The sequence below is a fragment of the Protopterus annectens genome, chromosome 3.part0 (genome assembly GCF_019279795.1).
Source record: "Protopterus annectens isolate FY-2018-M chromosome 3.part0, PAN1.0, whole genome shotgun sequence".
Lineage (NCBI taxonomy): Eukaryota > Metazoa > Chordata > Ceratodontiformes > Protopteridae > Protopterus > Protopterus annectens.
Window position 1 is genome coordinate 1,847,667,906 of NC_056731.1, and position 26,496 is coordinate 1,847,694,401.

A 26,496-nucleotide genomic window follows, 5' to 3' on the forward strand; every position below is an offset into this window, starting at 1 on the left:
TGGTAGTGTAGGACTCCCAGTTTATGGAGGAGTAATGAGTCAACAATGAGTATTGTATTTGGTTGAATGATGAGTGTCTACAGCAGGTCTAAGCTATGGGCTTCCTGGATCATGTAGAATGACCTATACCTTGCTAGGATATGGTATGGGACTTTGTCAATGGTAAATTTCATGTGGAGAAACAATGCATCATCCTATTTAACCAGTCCGGAGGTATGATAGTTACTGATGTAGATTAAGACACCTCCACCTTTGTTCACTGCCTGTGCAGTTGCTAGTCTAAATGTGCAGAAAGTAGTGAAGCCTTGCACTACTGGGGTACTCTCCAAGGCTTTAAACCATGTCTCGGTAACTGACAGATGACTGCATTCTCCAAGATGTGGAGGGCTTGGAGGGTGTGGTGCTTCTTGTTTAGACTCCTGGCACTGAGCAGTAATACCTTTAGGCTGCTTCAGACAAATTTTGCTCTTTTGGAAGACTTGTCAATTTGGCATTGCCTAAAAGGCTCAGTAGGGGAAAACAATATTTTCACCAATGTTCAAAAACCTACAGGGGATAGGAGCAGGCCATCCTTGACAAAGCAACATGTTCTGTTGACCATATCCTCCCATGCTAACAAACACTGTATCCTCCTAGAATGACACCAAAACTAAGTTAATTATAAAAGACAATTTTCTGTTTGCATTGTAGCATCATCCTTGGTGAAGGAAGAATGCTACTCAGTGCTAGGCACATACCAACCTTTGATACACAGTGCGATAGCTCCACTGTGTCTCTCTTTATATAGTCTAGGGAGGTACATCGTAGGTTATTTACACCTACATGAACTATGACTGAATCATACTGGCACCTGTGGTGCAATGACTTGAGTGTGTGCATAACTTGTTGGATCCTGGTTCCTGATAGGAAACTAACCATTACTTTCTCCTAGTTCAGCCAGGTGAGAAGGGCGTTATTATGTCACATAATGGACTCATCTACGTCCTAGGCAGTTGTTGGCTCGCTTCATGGGCTTAGTAAATGAGGTTTCACTTGGTATGGGTGTATGTATAGCGTTTGGGTGTTGTTTTTTAGAGTGCTTTTGAGTTTGCTGATGAAGATTTTTACACTGAAATGTCTGCAAGGTCTTTGGGGTTTGGGAAGATTGCATTAAAGTGCCATAGGATATATTGGTCTATGTGTGAGCTGCATATAATGTGTGGTGGGTGTAGCATTTGTGTTTCTAACAACCTGGTTGTCATTATCAGTGTCTGTATGTGAGGGTTTTGCCTCCAGTGACAATGTGTATGCATATCTCTCAAATACTATGTCTGCTTCTTTAAGGATTAAATGATTGTCAGTGAACATGAGACAGTTGCTACATCATCTCAGGATGCTCATATCCACCAAACTGGTTACGGAGAAACTGGGACAATGCATATCCACTATGATTTCAAAGTCTTGCAAATTACAGTAAATTTGCTGTAATGATGGTTGATAATAGCAAGAATGTCATAGTTACGAATGCATTTCAGTATTTAAAAATGTGTAAAGGACATATGACTGATGATAACACTTTGGAACATGTGAATAGCTGCCACTGCAATCAAGCAGAGGTGGAACTACAACTGCTTTTGAAGGATACCAGGTCAGGGTATTCTGAGTTCAAAGCTGTTTGCAGAAAGCTACTGTCTAAGAAAACTACAATTACCACTTATTATTGCCTCCCAAGGATACACAAAAATATGACTGATCTTATAGGAAGGTCAATTATTTCAGGCTACCAGCCTGTTTAAATCATTACTTACAAAAGCAGGTAGTGAAAATTAAACAATATTAAGGACTCTGAGGATGTGTTTCAAAAGATTAATGACATAAGGTGGAGTGAAGGTATAGGGTGATTTCACTGGATATACAAAGCCTCTGTACGGCCATTATGAACGGTTTTGGCATTACCCCAGTAATTCATCTTGTTTTCATTTACAATATAAAAGATTATAGACAAAAACAGGAAATAGCAATGGCTGCCGCTTTTGCGTCCTCTTATCCCAATCTGATTATAAGATTATTTGAAAAGGAATGCCTTTACGATCTTGACATTTTACAAAATTATGCCATAAACTATTACAAGTTAATAGATTTTTTTTTCTGTGCAAAGAGGTACACATGTTATCTAACAATTTTTAGAAAATATTGTGGAGAATAGCTCTGGTTTCATATTGACCTATTTCATAAGTTATGGCATAGCTAATTATTTGAAGCAGACACATTGTCCTGGAAAACTAATCACTACTGGCCTCTACAGAAAAAGCACAGCCACTTTAAACTGTTTGCATGGTAAATGTTTTCATCCACCATATTTAATATGCTCCCTTCCCTATAGGAATTTACTGCAGGCAAGAAGAGACTGTGGTCTATGGAATACCTTTATAGAAGAAATTAAAGAGATTACAGCCATGTTCCATAAACAGAAGTTATGTACTCATCACACCAATATATCACAGGGTTGTGGCAGCTAAAGAATCTGTCCCAAAGGTTGAACTGGGTGAAAAAAGACAATATCAGATATGAAAGTTATATACTCACCATAACAATAGATTCATTTTGTCTTCTTTTCGTTCAGATCAATATCCTTCCCTCCCTCCCCATGGAGGGACTAGAGCGCATTACAACATATTACAGAGTTTCTAGAAAAGACTATGTTGACTGACAATTATCACTGTAGAAAATATTTTTTAGTGATAAAACAGCTGTTGGTACAGTTTTAACTTTTATTGTTCACAAAATATTCATGTTTGATTATCATGCTTTTTAAGTTTATTTTTCAGAAAATGCTCTGAAATGCAAGATATGTGTAGTCTGCTAGAGGTGCGACATTCCACACCACATGTGTTAGTGAGTTAACTTTGGTTCCAATATCAGCAAAGGTCAATAGGGGAGTGGTTGTATACAGGTTGTAGTGAGACACTTGCCTCACATTTTCATAGCTATGTCCATGACTACTACAGAACCTAATCAGACAAATGGTACAGACCTGATATGCCTTGAACACTGATGTAAGAAAATTACCAAAGAATGACTGGAAATAATGTTTCTGCATACATTAACACAATTATTCAACAACAAGCAGTTCACCTATATCAGTATAAGCCTCTATAATAACACTGCCTGTTTGAAAGATGCAGGAATAATGAATTCACTAGGCAACATCGATTTACTATGTGGAAACTTGTCATTACAATAATGGCCTTGTTCACAAACTGCATAAAAAGCCAAACACATACCAGGTATCACTTTATCACAAAGAAATTCTAGGATGTTAGACCATTCACCAATTTATACTACAGCCCTCAGGAAATCAAAACACAGGTCCACTACAAAGAAGAAGTGGACAACTAAGGGTAGGTGCTGTTACTGAGATGAGGAAAAGGATATTAAATACTGATTGTTACAGTGACTACCTGTCCTTTTCAGTATGTGAAGTTTTTGTCTTGAGGTACAATACCTACCAATAAATCTGTCAAATTTTGGCTTAGCTGGAGACTATGAACTGTCACAAGTTACAGTACTCCCATCCCCAAGACACCAAAGAGCTTTAATTTTAGTTGGCATGTACATGAATACTTACCCAAAGCTGCATACTTGGTGCACAGTGATGTCATCATGCTGTCATATTTTACAGACTTCAATCTGATAGGTTCATAGGCTCATATGTATATGCTAGGCTAGCAAACACCAGGGCCTTTATAAGCCTAGCCATGCAACGCAACCCAACCGTGTGTCTCTCTGTATCATGGGCACTTATTAGGAGGGGTTATGTTAATTATGAAGCTTCTAATGGTTATGTATGGAGGGGTATGTTAGTTTGGCCACAATGACTGTCTGCCTCTGTCTATAAAGAGACATGGAGGCCAGACCCATCCACTGGTCAATAGGGTTAGTTCACAAAGATGAAGAGCCTGTTCTAGAGCATGGGGATCCTCTAAGACATAAATCTGTCTCGCCAACATGTCTTTATTTATGTTGCAAGCAAAATGTAGGTCCATCAGAGCTGGATCCGAGAATCCCTTGTATGTCAGGCATAGCTTGCCTCTAACCTGTACACATATACGGCTTTAAGGCAATTTGTGCAAGACAGTGTGTTTATACCCTAGATTCTCCTGGAAGGAACCTTTGAGTGTGTTCCAACTGTTGCATATGTTTGGTCAGGGGGTATTATACTCAACGATGGGTCTGATAATGGCTGAATAAAGTGGTACTATGATTTCCATGGACCTAGATACAATGCCTTTACTTATATGTTGGGTGACAAAGAATGACTTTCTTAGTATCTTGGCCACAGATTGGTCAAAGTCCAGATTACTGTCTGCATACGTTTCCAGAACGCTGACTACCAGGTCAACTCTAAGGGGTGTCTGTTAGATGGAGTAATTAACCTGGGTGGCCAATTTCCCAAAAGGCACTATAATGCATTTCTTGGCATTGAGTTTTAATACGTGACTTTGACACCCGTCACTTGTCTGTGGTAGACCCTCTTATATGCTTGTGTCATGGGGAATCTATGATAGCTCCTAATTTGCAGTCATTTGTGAACTTGGTCAACTTATGCTCCTTGATATTAGCTGTTACCTCCGAGAAGTAGATGTCAGATAGGAGCAGTCCCAGCACAGAGCCCTGAGGTATCATGTTTGTCTCTGGTCTCTTAGTGGAAGTAGCCTCAACAATCCTAACTTCCTGGGTCCTGTCTGTGAGCCAGCTGGTAATCCAGTAAGTTATGTAGAGGTTTATGCCCAGTTTGGAGAGTTTTCAACTATACCTGAGTGGGGCATTGTACTGAATACCTTAGCCAGGACCAGGTAAGCAGTATGCACAGTCTTCCCCTCATCCATTGCCTCGCTGACATTTTCAAAGAAGTCCACCACATTTAGTAGGCATAACCATCCTTTGACCAAGCCAAACTGTGTTCGATCTAGTGTCTGAAGGTTGCCTATATCTTTGTTGATAATTTCCGTGACATTTTTTTCCATGCCATTGCATATTATACTAGTCAGATTAATGGGTCTGTAGTTTCTGAGGACAGTTGATGGTAAACCCTTGAGAAGTGGGATAACCATCGCCGTCCTCATTCCCACAGTATAAAGCCTGTTTTGAGGCTATTGTTGAAAAGTGACTCAAGTGATCCTGATGGGTAATGTCTGAAGCTCTTAAGGAGGCATTCCGGGATATAGTCAGGTCCCACTAAGGCTATATTTTTGGCTTTAGTGAGCACTGCCACGACCTGCTCCCTGCTAATAGTTGGGGGGCATGCTAATGGGGGGTATGCTAACATGTATTTCATGGTGGAGTTACAGGTGAAGTGGGGGGGTGAAGTTTGAGATGAACTTATCAGCCAGCAGATTTGCCATGTTAACTCTGCTCAGTATAGGTAGCACCACTGACCACTAGTTCATCACACTGCTGTGTGCTGCCTTTGAGGTTACAGACATAGCTGTAACAGCCTTGTCACTGTCTTTAGCCAGTGAGGCTATCCTAACCCCGTAATTGGCCTTGTTGAACTTAATTAGTCTTGCTAGTTTCCAAACAGCACATATCATTATGGGAGTTGTTCTTCTTGATTTTAGCCATGACTTTTTCTCTTTTGTTATCTACCCTTTTAAGGCTGAGATTCCACCAGTGTGGTTTGTTTTTAGAGTTTGTTTTGGGCTTACTTCTAATAGGTACAGCAGCTTCTATACAGCCACTTACATGGTTGTACAGGGTCTCTGTGAACAATTCCACATAGGCTATTGTGAACTCGTGGTTAGGAGGGGAAATTAATTTTGACAAACTATCTCTTAATAGCATGTAGTTTGCTTTGGAATAGTTCCTAACTATTACAGGGTTTCCTTGGGTTACCAAGTTTTGCTGGATTCCAACTGGCGATGTGTTTCCATACTTAATTTCTGCATGGTCAGTGGCTGCTGCAGTGGTACAGGTGTGGGTCCATGTATGAACTCTTCATGCTAAAATACTCACCAGATTTCATTCTGGACTTGCAAAACTATAAGCATTCTTAAAATTAAAAACAGGGAAGGAGGAAGCAAGAACACTTTCTCAGTCTAAATCTACAAGCTTTATCTGTGCTGCAAAGTTCACCTAGGACCAGATGGCTCAATAAGCTGTAAATGCACACATCTGTAGTACCCAGGGTTGCCAGAAGTCCCTATTTGGGCGGGACTGTCCCGAGATCAGCAGCCTGATCCCGAGTTCCGCCCTGCCGGTTTAAATCCCGGCCAGCCCGCTTTGTTAGTTTTTTTTTTTTTTTTTTTTTGATTGTCCTGTAAAGTAACAGCAAAATGTGTAAAGTTTCCGTTTCCGTTTGAGATCAGGCTACCTGCCGAAGGACCCCGCGTTTCTAACTTTCTACTGTGAAGTATGTAAAAAGAATTTAATGTCATTTTTTTATATTAAATTATTTCCCTTCATTGGGACTACGCGGAGGTTCGTGTGCTTTTGACTTACATTTTGAATATACTACTACCTTCGTTTTGTCAGTTGCACTTGCTACAATATTTCAGCAGAACAGTAACTTTAGTCCTTACAGTCTATACCTGTCATCATATCTGATTTTTGTTTAGCATCTGAGAAGTCTCCCGCTGGGCATTATTTCTTCAGTTAAAAAAAGCAACAGAAAGTTAAGAAATGTGGAACGTTTAAGAGCTAGGAATTAAAAATAGAAAAAGCAAGTGCCTTTATTTCCAAGAACGTTACACAAGGGAACGAATAGATATTATGAAGAATTTTTTACGGAATTGTTAATCAACTAACTTATTCTTTGGGAGGTGTGAAGAAACGGTTTACTCGGAGAATACAAAAAAAAATCTGGGAGGCTCAGATATACAAAACGTTTTTCATTTATCCCTTTGAGAGTGCTATTTATGGATGGTCAATGGCTGTAGTTCAAACACAAGTAGTTGTGCTTGCAATTGTTGTGTACTGTAATAAAATCCAGACTACTTAACACAGCACTTAGTTTCTTACTTCATGGAATTATGGCCAAAGTCTAGAATAATCATTAATAAAGGTCCCAATTCGGTGTATACTTTTTTGTTACTGACTTAGAAAATTGACAGAAAAAGAAGACACATCTTTACATACATTTTACGAAGTAAAATTATTGTGTAACTTAAGGCATTGTCATATTTTGACAGTTATTCATTTGCTTACCTAATAAGTCTTTAATTTTAAGATGCACAGAGTAAAACTTTGACCCAGAATCGGGGACTTTCTTGAAAATCAGGGATGGTTATACCTGGCATACGGGCCAATCAAAAATTGCTAAACACGGAGCTTCTTGTGTTCCACATTAAACACGAGAAGCTCCGTGTTTAGCGATTTTTGATTGGTCCATATGCCGGTATACAGGCCAATCAAAAATCGCTAAACACGGAGCTACTTGTGTTGAATGCGGAACTGCAATGCATTAAACACGAGAAGCTCCGTGTATGTGTATAGTGCAGATCAGCTGAGTGAGCTCAGTTCTTTAATGTGGAACTCTGTTCCGCATTAAAGACCTTTTTTTTTTTTTTGTCTTCAGTTGCCGAAGACCTTTTTTTTTTTTTTTTTTTGGACTTCACTTTCCGTGAGAGACCTTCTTCTTCTTTTTTGTCCCTACCTGGGGTACTGGAAATCTGGCAACCCTGGTAGTACCTCACTTTTATCAACCATCTACTCCATTCTGGATGACCTACACATTTTTAGACAGAAGCATTAGGCAAGAGGACAAGGCAAATTAAGAAGTTAAGGCTGCTTTAGCAAAAATGAAGATTATTATTCAACAAAATGAAAAGCTCCTGCAAGAGGGTGACATTGAGGTGAATATTTTACTAATGTTAATAAAAGACAATAAAGACTTTGAATACATTTTGTATAACCAAGAACTATTTTAGGTACATGTAAATCATGCCACAGCATGCCTAAGGGTCTGGGTGGGACAAACTGATTAAAGTAAGCTGAACATATTTTTGATGAAGCTTGTATTCATCTATCTGCCCAGCCCCTCAGTATGCATTCCAAAGGCAAGCCTATACTCATCTTTGTTATGTTGCAAAAATTAAGTATGAAAGCAGATACACAAAAGGAGTGTGCTACGGGGAAGGTTAAACAAGACAGACACATTTACTTTGACTGTGATCTTTCAGTCTCTGTGGTGTTGCTCAAACAGAGTCAGTGCTTCATAACTGTGTAGGACTAGTAAATTAAAGTCACTATTTGGAATTCATGAAAACTGCAGGAACAGCTGGGGCAATGTAGTAATAATATGCAATTCTGCAGATGAAGCAGTGTTAAAATATCTGGAAGTGAGGCTTATAAAAACGTAAAGGATGTGAGAATGTGCTGCCAAATGTTGCCATCACTGCTGAAACTAATAATTTGTAATTTTGCTAATGAAGCAGTGTTAAAATGTCCAGATGTAAGGCTAATACAAACATAAAAGATGTTGAGAATGGAGGGCTAAATGCTGCCATCAGTGCTGGCACCACAAATTTACATGACCCTGATAAGTCTGGTGATGAAATCAAAGCACATCTGTAGGGCTGAGTGTAAACACTCAGAAATGAGTAACCTGGCTCATCTGTGACAAAGTAAATACAGTGTTTGCTATAAGTGGTACTTATCAGACTCAATGACAACATGAGTGCAACAAGACACAAATGGGCAAATCAAATGGCAAGTCCCAAAATACCAAAGCAGTGTTGTCCTACCCAGCTGCACCTGCATTTTGTGTGAACATTACTGAGTAAGAAAGCCATTTATAATTTGCTTCCATTAAGTACTGATTTCTCTAGCTAGTGTAATTAGACAGGAGTTCTAATTTCACTGCAGTCAACTGCTGTGTGTGTGTGTGTGTGTGTGTGTGTGTGTGTGTGTGTGTGTGTGTGTGTGTGTGTGTGTGTGTGTGTGTGTGTGCTCTCATAAGAGTGTAAGTGTGCATACTACTGTCACCAATATGGAGAACAAGCAATTTGGGGGTGGTATAATAGTTAAGGTGTTTACCTCACAGACAAGAGGTACAGGGTTTGATTCTCAGCAAGGGAAATTGGTTAGGCTTAAAATCGTCCACAAGGGCAGCTAACCTAGTACTTGCCCACAAACCTGTATGTTACAAAATATACAAAGAAAATTATTGGGCAAGGGGATAACATAAAACTATCTCTAAAGCATGACTCAAAAGTAATTATCTTAGAGCATATCTGGCAGATTAATGGATCCAGTTACAAAGGTATTGCCAGCACCTTGTTTGGAAGGGCATCAATGAACCAAAAGCATTAATGAATTAAAAAAATGTTGAAAAAATTCTGCACATATTTTCTATGTTGCTCAGTTCTCAAATATAGACCATAACTGATACCAGTTTACATCTTGTTTAACATATGATACTGCCAAAAGGATATGACCTTGCTTAATTTCTCAGCATTAGTGTAAAATAATATGACCTTACTTAACTTCTCAGGACTAGTCTCCAATAGTATAACAGTGATGTTTGAGACACATTTGTATATAATTTTCCAAAATGAAGACAAGTACCTTGAATAGTAAGTTGTGCAATAGAGGTATGCTCTCCCACAGAAAAGGTGACAGTGCCAGCATCTTCCAGTGTGACTTTCTTTAGCCTGAGAACATGTGTAGTGCCATCTTCAACAGCAATTTCATTCATTTCATTTTGCTGGAGAGGCACATCTCCAAGTTTCCAAACCACACCCTGTGCTCTCTCACGGGAGATCCTGCACTTGAATGTAGCATCTTCATCCACAAAGACCTCCACGTCCTTCAAAGGTTCAACAATGTATGCTTGAGGTTCTTTTAAGAAAGAAAATAATACCTTAGTAAGAACAGAAGGATTAAATATACAAATCATCATTAAAGATGTGTTGCAATTAATGTAGATTTACATTTACAGACGGAGTTTAAGTGCTAAACAATTTTATGAGTGATTTAAGAAACAGTAAGTGAGCCAATATTTACAACATCAGCCACCAGCTTACTAGCAAACTTTTATCAGTAGCTCACAGACTGTGCAAATAAAGAAAAAAGTCTAAAAATTGTATTTTGGGGCATTTTAGAGTGCATTCTACAGCCCCTACTAAGATATATACATTTCTTGTTGCTAGCCATATGTGTATTTGTTTGTGCCTTTCGGCTTTTCCTGGTTAGGGGTCGCCACAGCGGAACTCCGGTCCGCTAATGATTGGCAGTTGATTTTTACGTACCGGCTTGCCAGGCCTGACGCACAACCTTCAACGAAGGTACGCCCATTCACGCATGTCTCCACGCAGAAGGCGCTCTAGCTGAGAATCGAACCGGACAGCGTCTTACTGTGAGGTGACAAAGCTACCGCAGCACCATGTGTATATATACTTAAATATTTCCACTTTTGTAGCCCACAAACTTAAAAAAATTAAAAAAAAGATCATGCATACAGTTTATTAAAAACAAAACACATTTTTGCAAAAGAAAATTGTGTTTTCATTTTCAGACTGCAAATATATTTGTACTAAGTAAAATAATAAGGATATTAAAAGTGAATACCAACAAAATGAATTCCTAAAAGACAACTGTTCAAAAGTAGTTATTCTGTAACTAGAAGAAAATAAGTTGCTGTAAACCAGAGATCCATGTCGAAATATTATGATCTCTGATACTGAGAACAAGAGTAAACTCCCCATAACACTGACAAACAAAGTAACGGTTTTGTGACAGGACAAGTTTCAGTGCATGTCTCAGTCTTAGATATATTAAGTCCATGATTGCACAGCCGTGGAGAAGGGTAAACAGCACCCAATTTAATATGTGTTTTCCTCAAGGTTCCAGCAGCATGTCATGTCCGTTTACAATATAGAAAAACTGCATCTGCAGTTCAAAGCAGAACTTCCCTGCTCTATAACCTAGACTACTATAAGCCCCACCCTAAACTTAGCAGAGCATGAGCAACACAATAAAAAATAAAGAAACCATATCTAAAATAGCCAAAATGCGATAGTGTTACTTGACACTACAGGTGCACACTAAATGCATATGACAAATGTATTTATTTTACATTTGTTTACTGGGAAAGAGCCTATTTTCAGTGAAGGCCCTGGGAGAAATGCTCCAGATGCATGTCTTTGGAATGTAGGAGGAAAGTGGATCCCCAAAGGAAACCCATGAGAGTGCAGGGAGGACATGCAGACTCCACACACAAGGCACTACAGTTGAGAACTGAAGCAGAGAACCTCTTGATGTGATTTGACAACGCTAACCACTGCACCACTGTGCCATCTCAAATGTAGATCTAGTAAAACCAGAATTATTTTGACATGCCTGTAGATATAATTTGATTAATTCTACTTTTTTTTTTTTGTCATTAAATCACCTGCTATGCCTCAGGCCACTCGCTTCAACTTTTAAGAGACATGCAGTAAAAATTAAAGTTATGTACTCACCGAAACTCTGCATCTATCTTATCTGTTTTCATCCTTCCTCAACTGATGGGTCTTGACCCAACTTCAGATCCATCCTTGGCCACTTCATTAGACTTTAGGATCCATAGCTTGAGGTCCACCTCTTAACCATACTCCTCTTTTTCTCCTCAGTTACCTCAGATCGAATTTGCCCTCTATTCAGCTAACTAATAAATGTCAAAATATTACCAAATATCATCATCCCCTGAAGGAGAGGTAAAAAGACAACTATAGTCCAAAGACAGAGCAACAGGAGAAGGGCATCTAAGCTCACACAACAAGACTGACAGGGAAAAAACCCTAAGAACATATTAGCAGACTATGAAATAGGAAGAGGTTTGGAGGTTGGGAAGGACAAAACAGACAACACAGATGCAGAATTGTGGTGAGTAAATAACTTTATTATCCGATTGTCTTTTTTGTCCATTCCTCGACTGATGGGACAGACTCCCCACTATGGGTGGTCCTCAAGGAAGGACATTTCAGAGTACAGCGGAGCCAAATGCAGCCCTACTCCCAGACAATATGTCCGATTTGTAATGATTTCCAAAGATGTGAACACTGGACGATGTAGGAACCACACAAATGTCATCTACAGAAGCTTTTTACCATATCTGACATGGCTTAGTAGTAAATCACTTTGGCTATGGTGTGCAGGGTCCTGGGTTCGAGCCTTGCAAAGGCTTGTTTATTAAGAGGGTATGAAACCGTTCAGAGGTAAACGGATGTGGTCCGCTCGGAGGGAAATGTGGCGCCGCCCAGGGGACCCAAGTCCTTATGATCGAGGCTCAGCCTGCGGACGGTGTGAGGCCGGTGGCAGCCCCCGGCACGTCGGGATCAGGTCTCCCCGGAGTCGAGTTGTTTGTGAATGCAGCCCAAAGCAGGTGGTAAACTCCATCTAAGGCTAAACACCGGCACGAGGCCGATAGCGGACAACTACCGTAAGGGAAAGTTGAAAAGAACTTTGAAGAGTGAGATCAAGAGGGTGTGAAAAGCGGATGATGTGGCCATAGCTCTGGTAGATTGTGCCTTAAGCGATTTGAGCAATGATAATCTTTTACTCTTGTAGACAAAACCAATGCAGTCAGTGAGCCATCTAGCCAAGGTTACTTTTAATACTGCTTTGTCCAGCTTTGTCTTGGAAAAGGAAGCAAACAGTTGTTCAATTTTTCTTACATCTTTAGTTCTATGAATACAGAATCTAAGTTGTCTATGAATATCCAACAAGTGAAACATGCATTCTCCCTTATTGGAAAAATTTGGAAAGAAGACTGGTAGATTGACTGACTGCTTAAGATATGTCTTTGACACTACCTTAAGCAGGAAGGAAGAGTTAGTCCAAAGGGATACTCTATCTTTATGAAAAATCTGTAAGGTGGCTAAGAATAAAGTGTCTGGATTTCTGATACTCTGAACTCTGCTGACATAACGGCGACCAAGAAAAGGGTTTTCCTTGACAAAAACTTTAATTCTTCCTTGGCTGAAGGCTTGAAAACAGTCTGAGTTAAGGCTTGAAGAGTAACTGTTAGGTCCCATGGAGGACTGGGGTCCTCAATATTGGTCCAGAGAATAAGAATACTTTTAAGAAAAGCATTATACAACTTCACAAAGGCTAGAGAGGAATGTTTTTCTCCTAGGCGAAAATTTAAAATGGCAGCAAGTTGTAGTTTACTTGTCAAATAACTAACTCTGTTATTGAAAACTGAGGTGAGGAAGTCAAGAACAGTTGGAACAGGTGCTGAAAAATGATTTGTCTCTGAAGGGGCCAAACTGAAAATCCCTATTTGCTGTTATAAATTTTCCTGGTAGAAACTTTTTGGGATGATGAAATGAGGAAGAAAGTTTAGAGTTCCTAACTATCACTGGAAGAGGAAAAATCATGGTGCCAATTTGAGGGATTGAATGTCCAGATGAGGCAACCCGGATGAGACTGAAGGTCCAGAGAAGGATCGTCACCCAGAGAGGGTGCACTAGATGAGGCTACAGGAGGGAGAACCACACCTGGCGAGGCCAGAATGGGGAAATAAGGATTGCCTTGCTCTTCCACTGCAAGGCTTTCTGGAGAAATTTGGGAATGAGGGGGGGGGGTGGAAAGGCATATAAAAGACTTGAGGGGCCAGCTGCAAATCACAGTCTCTCAGGGACTCCTCGGCTGGGGAGATCAGGTAAAAGTCCCTGCTGTTCTTGGAACTGTGGGGTGAAGCAACATGGTCACAGCATGGTTGGCCTCACGGGTGAAAAATAATTTCTGCCACTGACTGATTCAGAGACCACTCATAAGGAAGTAAAATGGACTTGCTCAGTTTGTCTGCTAGCATGCTGGTTTTCCACGGAATATGTATTTCCAACAGAAAGCATCCAGAAAAGATCACCCATTGCCATACTCCCTTTCTACACAGGGCACAGGATCTGGTTTCTTCCCTATTTGTTGATGTACCAGCCTACCAACATGCTGTCTGAACAGCAATTGTCCTTAAATGGAGAACATATTGAAATGCCTGCAACACCATTAGGACTGCTCTCATTTCTAGGATATTGATGTGAATATTGGCCTCTAACTGGGACCACATGCCTTGGAGTATCCTTCCCAAGTAATGCTCCCCCAACCTTACTTGGAAGGCATCTGCTGTCACCATGGCCTTAGGCAATGTAAGAACAAAAGGGCAGCCCAGAGAAACTTCTTCTGCTTGAATCCATCAGGCTATGTTTTGTTTGCATATATATTTGTAATACGAATGAGTGTCACCATAGGATGGCACCCTACTGATGACTGTACTACAAGAGTCCATTGTAGTACCCTCATGTGAAACCGTGCTAAGGGTACAAACACTACTGAAGCTCCCACTGATCCGAGAAGCTGTAACACTAGCCTGGCTGGAGAGGAAGGCAGAGAAAGAATGTGTAAGGCTAGGTTTCGTAGACTGTCTAGTCTTGTCTGTGGAAAACATACAAACTGTATTATCATCTCTAGATGGGCACCGATGAACTCTCAAGTTTCAGTAGGGGAAAGCTGAGTCTTGGTGTAGTTTATTATAATGCCTAGTCAAAGGTACATATGGACAGACTAATTCCTGCTTTGGATCAGTAGAGGTTTGGTGGAAGCAGAAAGAAGACAGTCATCTAGATAAGTAAACACCCAGAATCTGTGCTATTTCAGGTGAGCTGTAACCACTGCCATGCACTTAGTGAACACCCTGGGGGCTGTGGTGAGACCAAAAGGCAGGGCTCTGAACTGACAGTGACTGGATCCCAGCCAGAAACGTAGATACCAACTGGAGCACTTGTGTATCTTGATGTGGTAGTATGCGTTGTGGAGATTTACACAGCACATACAATCATCCTTCTATAACAGTGGAAGAATGGACTAAACTATGACGATCTGGAACTTTTGAGTGATTTACAAATTGATTTAGATTGTTGAGAATCAAAAATGGTCTTAGGTTCCCTGTCTTTTTTGGCACTAAAAAGAATCTTGAGTAAGTTCTGGATCCTTGTTGGTCTTGGGGGGACTACTTAGATGACCCTTTTTCTCAATAGAATTTCTATTTCTAAGTCTGCTTTCCTCTGACTGAGTGGAACATTGGGAATTCTTTAGTTGTGTTTTGGGGGTAGAAAGGAAAATGGTATGTAATAATCCCTGGATATTATACTCTATACCCAAGTATCTTTGGTAATGACTATCCAGGCTTCTGGGTGTATAGATAATCCCCCCCCCCGACTGCATCCAGAATGCAGCAGTCAGGTAACCCTTTAGGAACAGTGAGAGGGCTTTTCAGAAAGAGGACATAGGTTCATAGGTTCATACTAGGCTATCTGCCCAAGGGCATTTACAAGCCTAGCCCAGAGTTTTGTGGCTTTCGCCACCCCTTTAGTTTGAAGGAAACTATGCCCATTATTTTGCTGTGCCTCTGTCAAGCAGTGACACTGAGGTAATCCCTGGGGTATATCTGCGATCTCCCATCCATTGGTCAAGATTTCTCTTGAACAAGGCCAGCGAGGTGCTCTGCCTCACATGTACCGGGATTTTGTTCCACAGCATAGGGAGTCTCTGGGTGATGAATCTGTCCCTCCAGCATGTCCTATTAATAACCGTGTCAAGGTTTAAGTCTCCCGCCCTTGTAGTTCTGAGGGATCTAGATTTTTTGAGGTGAAGCATGTTCATCAATTCTGGGTTGGACATGGCCTTGTATGTCAGGCACAGGTCACCTCTGAGCAAGCGGTAAGCAACTGAATAGAGCTGGAGTTCTTTCAGTCGGGCAGCAAAAGACATATTTTTGAGACCCTTTATCCTTTTGGTGAGGAACTTTTGGGGCCTTTCCAGCTGCTGCAGGTGTCGGGTCAGATACATTCCGAATGGGGCATTGTACTCAATCATTGGTCTGATGAGTGATGAGTACAGGGGGACGATGATTTCCCTTGATCTAGATGTGAATCCCTTCATGATCAGGTGGGCAATGTAGAAGGTCTTCCTAACTACTTTAGCAATGTGAGTGTCAAACGAAAGGTTACTGTCAACCTGGGTCCCCAGATCCCTGATAACCTCTTCTGTGCTCAATGGATTGCCACCTATATGGTAGCTAGGGGTAACCTTGTTTTTCCCGAAGGGTATGACTATGCATTTCTTGGCATTTAACTTTAGGCCATGGCTCTGGCGCCAGTTATCCGTTTCTATGAGACCCTTCTAGTTCTAATGTTGCAAGCCATTTCTGCCATGGAGCTGGTATCTTCCATTAGAGTTTTCCCCCTCTACCATGTGGGGATTTCTCCTTAGGAGGCCTGGGAAAAACGTTGCATCTTTTTGACCACATCTTTGTCACCTTTCTGGTTCTGGGAGGAGGTCCTTTGAAGGGTAGGAAAACATGGCAGATAATGTCTTCTCATCTTGTTCATTCCTAGAGATAGTTTTCTTCACCTTAGAGTCAAACAAGGTGGCCGACCAAATGGGGCACTGATGAATGAAGATTTGAAGGGCTCCAAAAATCACAAAAGTGCATCCAGGAGTTCCTTCTAATGGCTATTCATGAACGCACAGCGCTTGAAGCTCCCTCTGAGGAATGAAAATCACTCCCATGGTACCATTCATTATGAATTGGTGAGTGCCAGTTGTGAAGACACAGTCTTCTCTTCTTGTCCCCCGCAGACAAGGTCCCCAAGAAGCTACTGGAAAACCGATTGATCAGTTCTCTCTGAAATCTTATCGTATGTGCCAAATAATTCAGTGACCTCAGGCAAAGGCCAATGAAGCATAGACATGCTTCCAAAATCTGTCCAACACCTTGGACTCTCTGTTAGGAGGATGGACAGATGAACTCTGTTCTGCAGGGGGAAAACTCTAATGGAAGATACCAGTTCCATGACAGAAATGGCTTGCAACATCAGAGCTACAGTGGCTGCGGGAACCACAATCACATCCACTGGGGGACCCTTGCATCAATGAGCCTTACTTTTGGGTGCAACACAGTATTTGTCCAGATTTTTGGAAATAGGCTCCGTGACATCTGGATCCTGGAACCCAGTGGGAGATAACGTCTACTATCTCATCTGCTGAGGGGACTACCCAAGCTGTAGCTGAGCCAGCTCATAAAACCTTGAGAAACACTGACTCCTCTTGGGAAGGGAGGTTGAAAGACCAACCACCTTTCTGTCTAAAAACTTTAGTATTTCACTGAACGACATGTCCTCAAAGGGTGAACTGGAGGACCCTTTCCCTTCAATGAAATCAGTGTCTCCTCTTACACATATGCTTTGGTGGGGCCTCTCTGATGGAAGGTTCTGGAGAAGACTCAGAAGTGCTAGCAGAGTCCTGAATGAGGAAAATCCCTAGGGTTTACCGGACTAGCTGCCCTGATGGGACAGGATAAAAAGACCTAGCATCTACAGCAGACCTTTGAGAATGGGGTGGACCTGAGGGAGGGAAGTATGCCTTGGTCACTGAGGTGGAGAAAGATCTCTCTGCTATGTTAAATCCTCAAGCCATGGGAGAACTAAATGTCGACCAGACACGATCTGTAGATACCTGTGCGGGAAGGAACCCAGTCCTCCCAGGTTCCAGCCTTGATGCAGGGGTTGGAGATGAGCTATCTAGTGTCAAGGCTCTGACTGGAAGAGATGGCTCTGAGAACATCTGAGTCAAACCCAGCACCCTGTACCCAGTGCCAACAATATGGCTGTGAGACTATTTCACATCTGACAGAGCCGCCTGGGTTAGAGAAGGTGTTGGAGTCATAGAGGGCCAGGCCTTTGGGTCCTACACATACAAGCTCAGATGTCTCAGGTCCGAAATCTCCAAAACTACAAGGCATTCTATAGTTATGTCAAGAATATAAATGGCAATGCTCAGATCTGCTCTGAGCTACAACAGAATGGCATTAAATATACTGATCCCAAGGATATTGCCAATATCCTGGCAGATCGATTTAGTGCCAACTTCACTCCCCCTCTCACCCCAAAAGGGCCCATCTCAATACCAAAAGATTGCCAAATTCCAGCAATCATGTCCACACAGGTAGAAACCGCACTCTCTAAAGCTAAGAATACAGCATCCATGGGACCAGATGACATCCTGGGCTATGTACTACATGAACTACAAAATGAACTGGCACCTCACCTAAGTGTCATGTTTAATCATATCCTCGCCTCATGCTTTATGCCCACTGACTGGCGCACAGCTACAATTATCCCACTCCACAAGGGGGGAATCCACTTTGGAACTCGGGAACTACTTTCCCATCAGTCTGACAAGCCTAATCTGCAAGGACATGGAACGCATTATCATGGAACTTATAAACAAAGACATTGGCAACCTTCAATCACTGGACCCCCACCCAGTTTTGGTTCGTGAAGGGCCGATCTTGTCTCTTGAACCTGACTGACTTCTTTGAATCAGTCTCCATAGCTGTGGACGAGGGTAAGGTGGTCCACACACCCTATCTGGACCTCACCAAGGCCTTCGACATCATCCCCTACTCTGGAATCATAGATAAACTTACTTAGATGGGCATAAATCCCTACATCATCGATGGGTTGCCAAATGGCTTACTGACAGAACCCAGACTGTAAAAGTAGGTGATTCCAAATCCAGCTCCAGACAAGTGACAAGTGGAGTACCTCAGGGTTCAGTCCTGGGACTGCTGTTGTTTGGCATCTACTTCTCTGAAGTACAGGCCAACATTAAGGGACTCTGGCTAACAAAGTTAAGCAGATGACTGCAAACTGGGAGCCATTATTAAATCTCCAAATGATGTGGCTTAAAGAAACAGATGCTTGGTGCCCGAGCCATGGGCTCAAGCTTAATGCCAAGAAATGTATAGTTATCCCCTTTGAGAAAAACCATGTACCCATGAATTACCACATAGGTGGCAGTACACTAAACGCCAAAAGTGTGATGACAGACTTAGGGACACAGGTGGACCGTGGTCTCACCTTCGATAAACACATTACCACAACAGTCAGGAAATCCTTCTATGTGGCATACCTCATCACTAAGGGCTTTTCATCCAGAAAAAAGGAGGTCATTGTCCCACTGTACTCATCCCTCATTAGACCCATTATAGAGTACAATGCCCCATTTGGTATGTACCTCACAAGACATCTGCAACAGCTGGAAAGGCCGCAAAAATACCTCACTAAAAGAATCACAGGCCTAAAATAGATGCCCTATGCTGACCATCTAAAAAACTCCACCTATACTCTGTCGCATATCGTCTATTCAGAGGCGATCTCTGCTTAACATACAAGGCCATGTCAAACCCTGAGCTGTTGGACATGCTCCACTTAAAGAAATCCCAATCCCTCAGAGCCACACGCTCCTGGAATCTAAACCTTGTCATCACAATGAATGAAACATGCTGGAGGGATACGTTCCTGACCCAAAGACTCCCCATACTCTGGAATCAAGGTTGCCAGATTTCCAACTGGCCAGGTAGGGACAAAAAAAAGTCTTTCACAGCAAGTGAAGACAAAAAAAAAAAAAAAAATTTCTACCATGCTAGGTCTTTAATGCAGAACATCAGAGTTCCGTATTAAACAAAAGTAGCTCTGTGTTTATTTTTTTTTTTGATTGGCCCAGGCCAATCAAAAATAAATAAACATGGAGCTACTTCTCTTTAATCCGAAACATCGCAGTTCCGCATTAAACAGAAGTAGCTCTGTTTTGCGATTTTTTGATTGGCCTGTATACCAGTATACGGGCCAATCAAAAATCACTAAACACGGAGCTACTTCTGTTTAATGCGGAACTGCGATGTTCCGCATTAAACACAAGAAGCTCCATGTTTAGCGGTTTTTGATTGGCCCGTATGCCGGTATACGGGCCAATCAAAAAAAAAACAAAGCGGAGGCTGCCAGGGATTTAAACCGACAGTGTGGGACTCGGGATCAGGCTGCTGATCTCGGGACAGTCCTGCTCAAAGAGGAACGTCTGGCAACCCTGTCTGGAATAGACTGCCCATACATGTCAAGCAGAGTGCCTCCTTGGCCCTCTTCAAAAGGAACCTTGACGATTGGATGGGAGATAGGAAATTCACCCCGGGGATCACATCAGTTGCCCTGCTAGACAGGGGTCCAGAGAAGTAAATATTGTGGAAGAAATATCCAGGGAGTTGTTATGACTAGGCTTGTATAGGCCCTACGGCTGATAGCCTAGTACCAACCTAAGAACCTATACATACATACATATATATATATATATATATATATATATATATATATACACACACACACACACACACACACACACACACACACACACACACACACACACACACACACACACACACACACACGCATAGACACACACACACATACATATTTAAATATGTCTGTCTATGGTTCTGAGTGTGTTAGTGTGTGTCTGTAGACATTAAATAGTTATATAAGTTATATTGTAGATGTAAAATACTTCCTCCAACAACAACAGCACTAACATATACTACAGCAAGCTTGAAACCTTAGGTCGAGGAACTATTTTACAACAAAAAACAGTAATAAATAAGACAAAACCAAATAATTTAACAGACAGCCCATTCACTAAGCTCAATACTGCCCTCTAGGGGGTGTGTTAATTATTCAATAAATAATGCACTTCCAGGGAAGTAGATGCCCAATGCCGCAAACATCCCTTGGCATGCATTATTTATAGAGAAACACATACCCTGTTGGGCACTACTGCTTGCATGCAAGGTACTCCAGGATGGCATTAATCAAATACTATTGTGAAGTAAAAAAAATAATAGGTTCTTTGTTAAAAGGTAATGTTTTCATAGATGTGACACATTCTTAGATATTACATGTTGTGATTCAAATGCATAGGAAAAATGAGAATTGTTTTACTCTTTATTTTATTTATTTACTGTATTTATTTAACATTGGTTTACTGGAAAAGTCCAACTGGGAACAAGATAATTTTCAGCGGAGGCCAGAGGAGAAATGCTCCAGAAGCATGTCTTTGTAACATAGGAAGAAACCGGAGCACCCAAAGGAAACCCACACAGGGAGGACATGCAGACTCCACACAGAAGGAGCCTCAGCCAAGTATCAAACTGGAGAACCTCTTGCTGTGAGGTGACAATGCTACTACAGCACCAAACTGCAGAACCTCTTGCTGAGAGGTGACAATGTTATTGCAGCACCACTGGGCCATCCAAATTTCTGAATGATTTTCTTAAAAGAGCATTTGCAGGGTATGTTGCAGGGTATATTTGGGCATATAAATATAAACATATGCATATGTATTATGGACACACACATGCAACCCCTCTTCCACCACCCCCACACACATAAAAAACACACACACACACACACACACACACACACACACACACACACACACACACACACACACACACACTAGTATACTCACAAACATGGAATTACTGGATGCTTACACTGTGAGACTATTCATTTTTAAAATGACAATTTGGACCTACAGTTTGATACAGGCTTTTTTATTTTTTTGGATTAAACAATGTAAATTTTATACAGCACTTTAACGCCAATGACTTTACAAAATAATTTTACATATGTAATCATACAAAGACTTGCATAAGTTTGTCTTTTTATGGGGTTTGAATATAGGATTTTGTTGCAAGGTTGTATGACTACATGATTATTATTGTAATTTGTAGAGTGAAACAAAGATTTAGATGTATTAAGTATATGTTTTCTTAGGCTCACAGACATCAGAAATGAGCATTACAGGACTTGCAAGATGTGTTTGCAGTACTGCAAAATATAAGTATTTCTGAGTAATAAAAAGTAAACCAAAATGTTTTGTCTATTATGAGAAATGTAAGAAAAAGAAGGAAAACATTGTTTTGTATTATGCAAAGCAAACTGGATGCTATAAAATGAACATTATTGCACAGATTATTTAATGAATATTCACTGAAGGCAAAACCGAGAGAATTTTGATTTTTTTGTAAGGTGTAGTATCATAGCCGGCCTTAGGTATAGGCCAACTAGGCGGCCGCCTAAGGCACGGCTATAGCAGGGGCACTTTTCCAGCATTTATTTGGTGTAGGTAGACCAGGATGGGGGCACCTGGGTGGTGTGGGGGGGCACCGTGAAGCCCTTTTGCCTAGGGCACCAGCTGACCTAAGGCTGCTGCTGAGTGGTATATACTCCATTTGCTGACTTAACCCAGAATTATATATTCCATTTTTTTTATGTGTTTATACACTGAGATTTTAGAGGGACATTTTAACTGGAATACAAAAAGGGCATTTAATATAAAGTTACATAAATATTACTGTAGTAGTAACCAGGCTTAGGTACAACAGACTTTAACACTAACTATGAATAAGTGTCTTGGTAACAGTTACAGATTAGGTTTTAAAACAGTACCTTTTCAAAGGGTAAAAGAATATTCGGATATGAATTCCCAAATTCAAAAGATTTTGTAGAAGCTATTTTGAACAAATACACATTTTCCTCTTGTTATGATAACAGATACCCCAGGTAAACTGGGAATAGCAGCAGATTTAATTAACAGCGTTATAGGAAGGAAAGTTTGCTCATGTAGATACATTTACTTTTTAATATGCTTTCACATTGTAAATGAGTAAAGGCAGCCTTGCATCTCTCCAGATTCACGCGGAAGGGGTAGCTGCATGCTAAGTACAGGGAAAGCTTCACTGACCTTTGACTAAAACAGGATTAGTCTGACATATGATGCAGAATGAGAAAGCTAGGAAGTTGCCAGCATTCCAGACTCCACCAAAAGTTCAGTTTTGTATTAGGAAAATCAGCAGTAACTGATGAAAGCAGAGGGTTATAATGGGACAAAATTCCTGTTGTTTTGCCATTTGTTAGTTACAGTTAATGTCTAAACAGGTAACTAAGGGTAGGATGTTATATGGCTTAGCAACTACAAATTACAAAGTTTTTACATTTACAGTAAAAGCTAAATAAAAAAAAGAGTATATTAATCATAAGATTCATGGTTTGATTCCCAGCTAACTAGCAGCTATTAGTCTGACACACAAGAGCCGATTTCAAGGTTGATCTGTTAGGCAACTACAAAACATGGATTTAACAAGGTTTCAACATTAGTGAATTCATGGGTAAATGTGTAAAAAAAACTTCACTTATGTAGATGGTGGTAAACAAGTATTAGCAATGTTTTCAGACTAACAGTAGCCAGTAAATTATGAATGCATCCTGATTATTTTACAATCATGCATATGTGGATTATCACAAGAAAGTTATTTTTTCTGCGATTACACATTTTATATTGTTTTCTTCTGCATGAGTACAGTGACATGTTACTAGTAATTCTCAAATCCAGTTAACGGAACTAAACATGAATAAAATAAATAAAAATTATCAAAAGACATACGACATATGAGAACACTAACAAAGTATTACAGATTTTGCTTAAAACAACAGTGACAGAAGACATGATGTTAATGCATGTCAGGGCAAAAAGAGAGAAAATGCAAGTGGCAAATATGTTTGTGACAGTACAATGAAAACAGTAGAAAAGGAAAAAGTGTGTATATACATATAAACATGCACACATATAAACATATATATATATATATATATATATATATATATATATATGGGTCACCTTCAGATGCCCGACAACGCGTTTCGCCGACACGGAATCCGACGGGACGAAAAGACCGACAACGCAGATGACCGACAAGGTGAGAACCCGACGGACTCGGTAAGTGTGCGATACAGTGAGGGATTTAGTGTTAGGGAGCAGACAGGTAAGTGTGCGATAGTGAGGGACTGTGGGTTTAGGGGTGGGTTAAGTGAGTTAGGGTTAGGGTGCAGGTAGGGTGTGTGTGCGATAGTGAGGGACTGTGGGTTTAGGGATGGGTTAAGTGAGTTAGGGTTAGGGTGCAGGTAGGGTGAGTGTGCGGTAGTGTCGGACCTTGGGGTTAGGGGTGGGTAAGTGAGTTAGGGTTAGGGTGCAGGTAGGGTGAGTGTGCGGTAGTGTCGGACCTTGGGGTTAGGGGTGGGTAAGTGAGTTAGGGTTAGGGTGCAGGTAGGGTAAGTGTGCGGTAGTGTCGGACCTTAGGGTTAGGGTTTGGGTTAGGGATAGTGGATATGTTATGTAGTGTACTGTGTTGTTTACGTGTAGTGTGTTGGTGTAATGGTTTTCGGTGTTTTGCGTTGTCTGTATTTTTTGTTGTCGGTCTTTTGGTGTCGGTGATTAGTGTGTCGGCGAAACGCGATTTCGGGGATATAAATGTGATCCATATATATATATATATATATATATATATATATATATAGAGAGAGAGAGAGAGAGAAAGAGAGAGAGAGATACAGCATTAATAAGAATGACTGCTAAGGAAACAGTAAATTCATGGAGGTTAAATGCTGACTTTTTTAAAAGAGTAAAGACAAAGTCAAACAGTTGCATACTTCTAAAGTTAGCACAGGTAGACAAGGGATGTATTTATTGTCAGTGACAGGACAAAGTAGAGTTGCGCAAGTCCTACTTACATGTAACAATAGATGTTCAAATTTCACATTGCCTCAGTGGCATATGGGTTCTGTGCCTGCAAAAACCGGCATTAGCAGTTTTCCAGACCTTAGAACACACTCCTCTGACTCTCTGTGTTAGGGGACTGGCAAAACACCTGCCACCATGGGAAACATAACACAGAAAGTCAGCTGTTCATGCTTTTAGTGATAAGTTGAAAGAAAAAGGTACAGAAGCAAGAATTACCTGAAATCAACAAATTAAGCAGTCCAAAAAACATCAACACAAATAATCAAAGCCAGCCAACAACACAGTTAGGTTGGATATTATACACAAAATAAGGGGAATGGTGGGTGAGTGCTGGCATTGAGTCAGTGTGAAATTTGAACATCTTCTGTTATAGGTAAGTAGGACATATACAGCTGTGCTATGTTCATCGTTGACACTGCTTCAGTGGTATATGCCTAGATTCCAAAAACTTACCATACCTGGGAGAAGGAAGAAAGGATAAAGATCCAGGAGCCCCTGGAGAATGGTACTCGCAAAGGCTGTTCTGGAAGTTGAGAAAGACTCCAGTTTGTAGCGCTTTGTAAAAGTATAGGTTCATAGGTGTGTACTAGGCTAATGGCCCTGGAGCCTTTACAAGCCTAGTCCATAGGATTACCCCGGCATCATGCCACCCGACCTTAGTTACCAGTGCCTGTGTCAAGCAGAGCCACTGGAGTGATCCCACGGGTGAATTTTCTATTTCCCATCCACTCATCAAGATTTCTCTTGAAGAGGGCCAGTGAGGTGCTCTTCTTGACATGTATGGGAAGTCTATTCTATAGCACAGGCAGTCTCTGTGTTATGAACCTGTCCCTCCAGCATGTTCTGCTGATTGTGGTAATGAGGTTGAGGTCTCTGGAGCATGTGGTGCGGAGGGACTGGGATTTCTTTAAATGTAGGATTTCTAACAGAGTCAGACATGGCGAGAGTATCAGGTTATTTCCTCTACAATGCTTCTACAGTCCACTCCTTTACAATATTCCACAAACAAGGATAAGGCTCTGGCTGAATGTGCCTTAACTTTGCTTGGAATAGATTTACCAAGATGGGAGCAAGAAAAAACAACAGCAGAGGACAACCAATGAGCAACTGTTTGCTTAGAGATAGGTTAATCCACCTTAGCCCAAAAAACAGGAAATAAACAGATGTTCAGCCTTCCTGAAGGGTTTAGTTTTGTCAAGGTAGAACCTGAGTTTTCTGTCCACATCCAAGGTATGTCAACTCTTCTTTCATTTGTTTTTAGATTCTGGGAAAAAATGGGAGATTGGTGGCTTGATTCAGTGTAAATTGAGAAACAACATTTGGTACGAAAGATGGATTAAAGAGTAAAACAACCCTATCCTTGTGAAAAATCAGATAAGTGTGGCCCACCATGAGAGCTTACAGCTGTGAAATTTGCCTTGAAGATTTCAGAGGAATAAGCATAAAAGTTTTCCAAGTGATGAATTTTAAATCAGCCAGAAAGGCAGGTTCAAAAGGAGATAATGTCAAAATTTCAAGAACAAAGTTGAAATCCCAAGGAGGAGGGAATTCAGGTACAACACTCATTCGTTAAACTGTATGACCACCAAAAAAAAAAAAAAAAAAAATGAAACAGGTGGATCCATGTACACACAAGCTAAAATGGCCACAAGATGCACCTTGATAGATGCATAATATAAGCCTTTGCTGAGTAGCTTACACAAATATTACAAAACCAGAGGGGCACACACCATACCAGGCCCTCTGTTATCAGTTAGGCACCACTTAGAAAACCTCCTCCACTTGCAAAACTAAGATTTTCTAGTTGCAGGTTTTCTTGACCCTTAAATGCATACTGTACATCCTCATGGAACACGTGCCTAAAAGATATGAAGGCTGTCTGCTGCAATTCCTCTAAGCTGGAGTGCACCAGTTGCCCCTGGCACTGTGTGAGTAGATCCAGAATGTGAGGATGTTTGTGGTAATTGCATATGGCCTATTCCATTAAAAGGAAGAGCGATCGCTGCCTGGGCCAAAAGGGGGTCACCACAATGACCTTTGGTAATTCTTTCTGAATCTTCAGAACTA

The 26,496-nt window shown here is 40.9% G+C and overlaps 1 protein-coding gene across 1 annotated transcript in view; it reads right to left on the reverse strand.

Moving 5' to 3' along the window:
• OBSCN (obscurin, cytoskeletal calmodulin and titin-interacting RhoGEF) overlaps nt 1-26,496 on the reverse strand; it is a 4,979,884-nt gene that overhangs the window by 1,166,904 nt on the left and 3,786,484 nt on the right. The window contains exon 59 of the mRNA XM_044066040.1: nt 9,547-9,819. Coding sequence (XP_043921975.1) covers nt 9,547-9,819 — 273 coding nt within the window. The remainder of the gene's footprint in view (nt 1-9,546; nt 9,820-26,496) is intronic.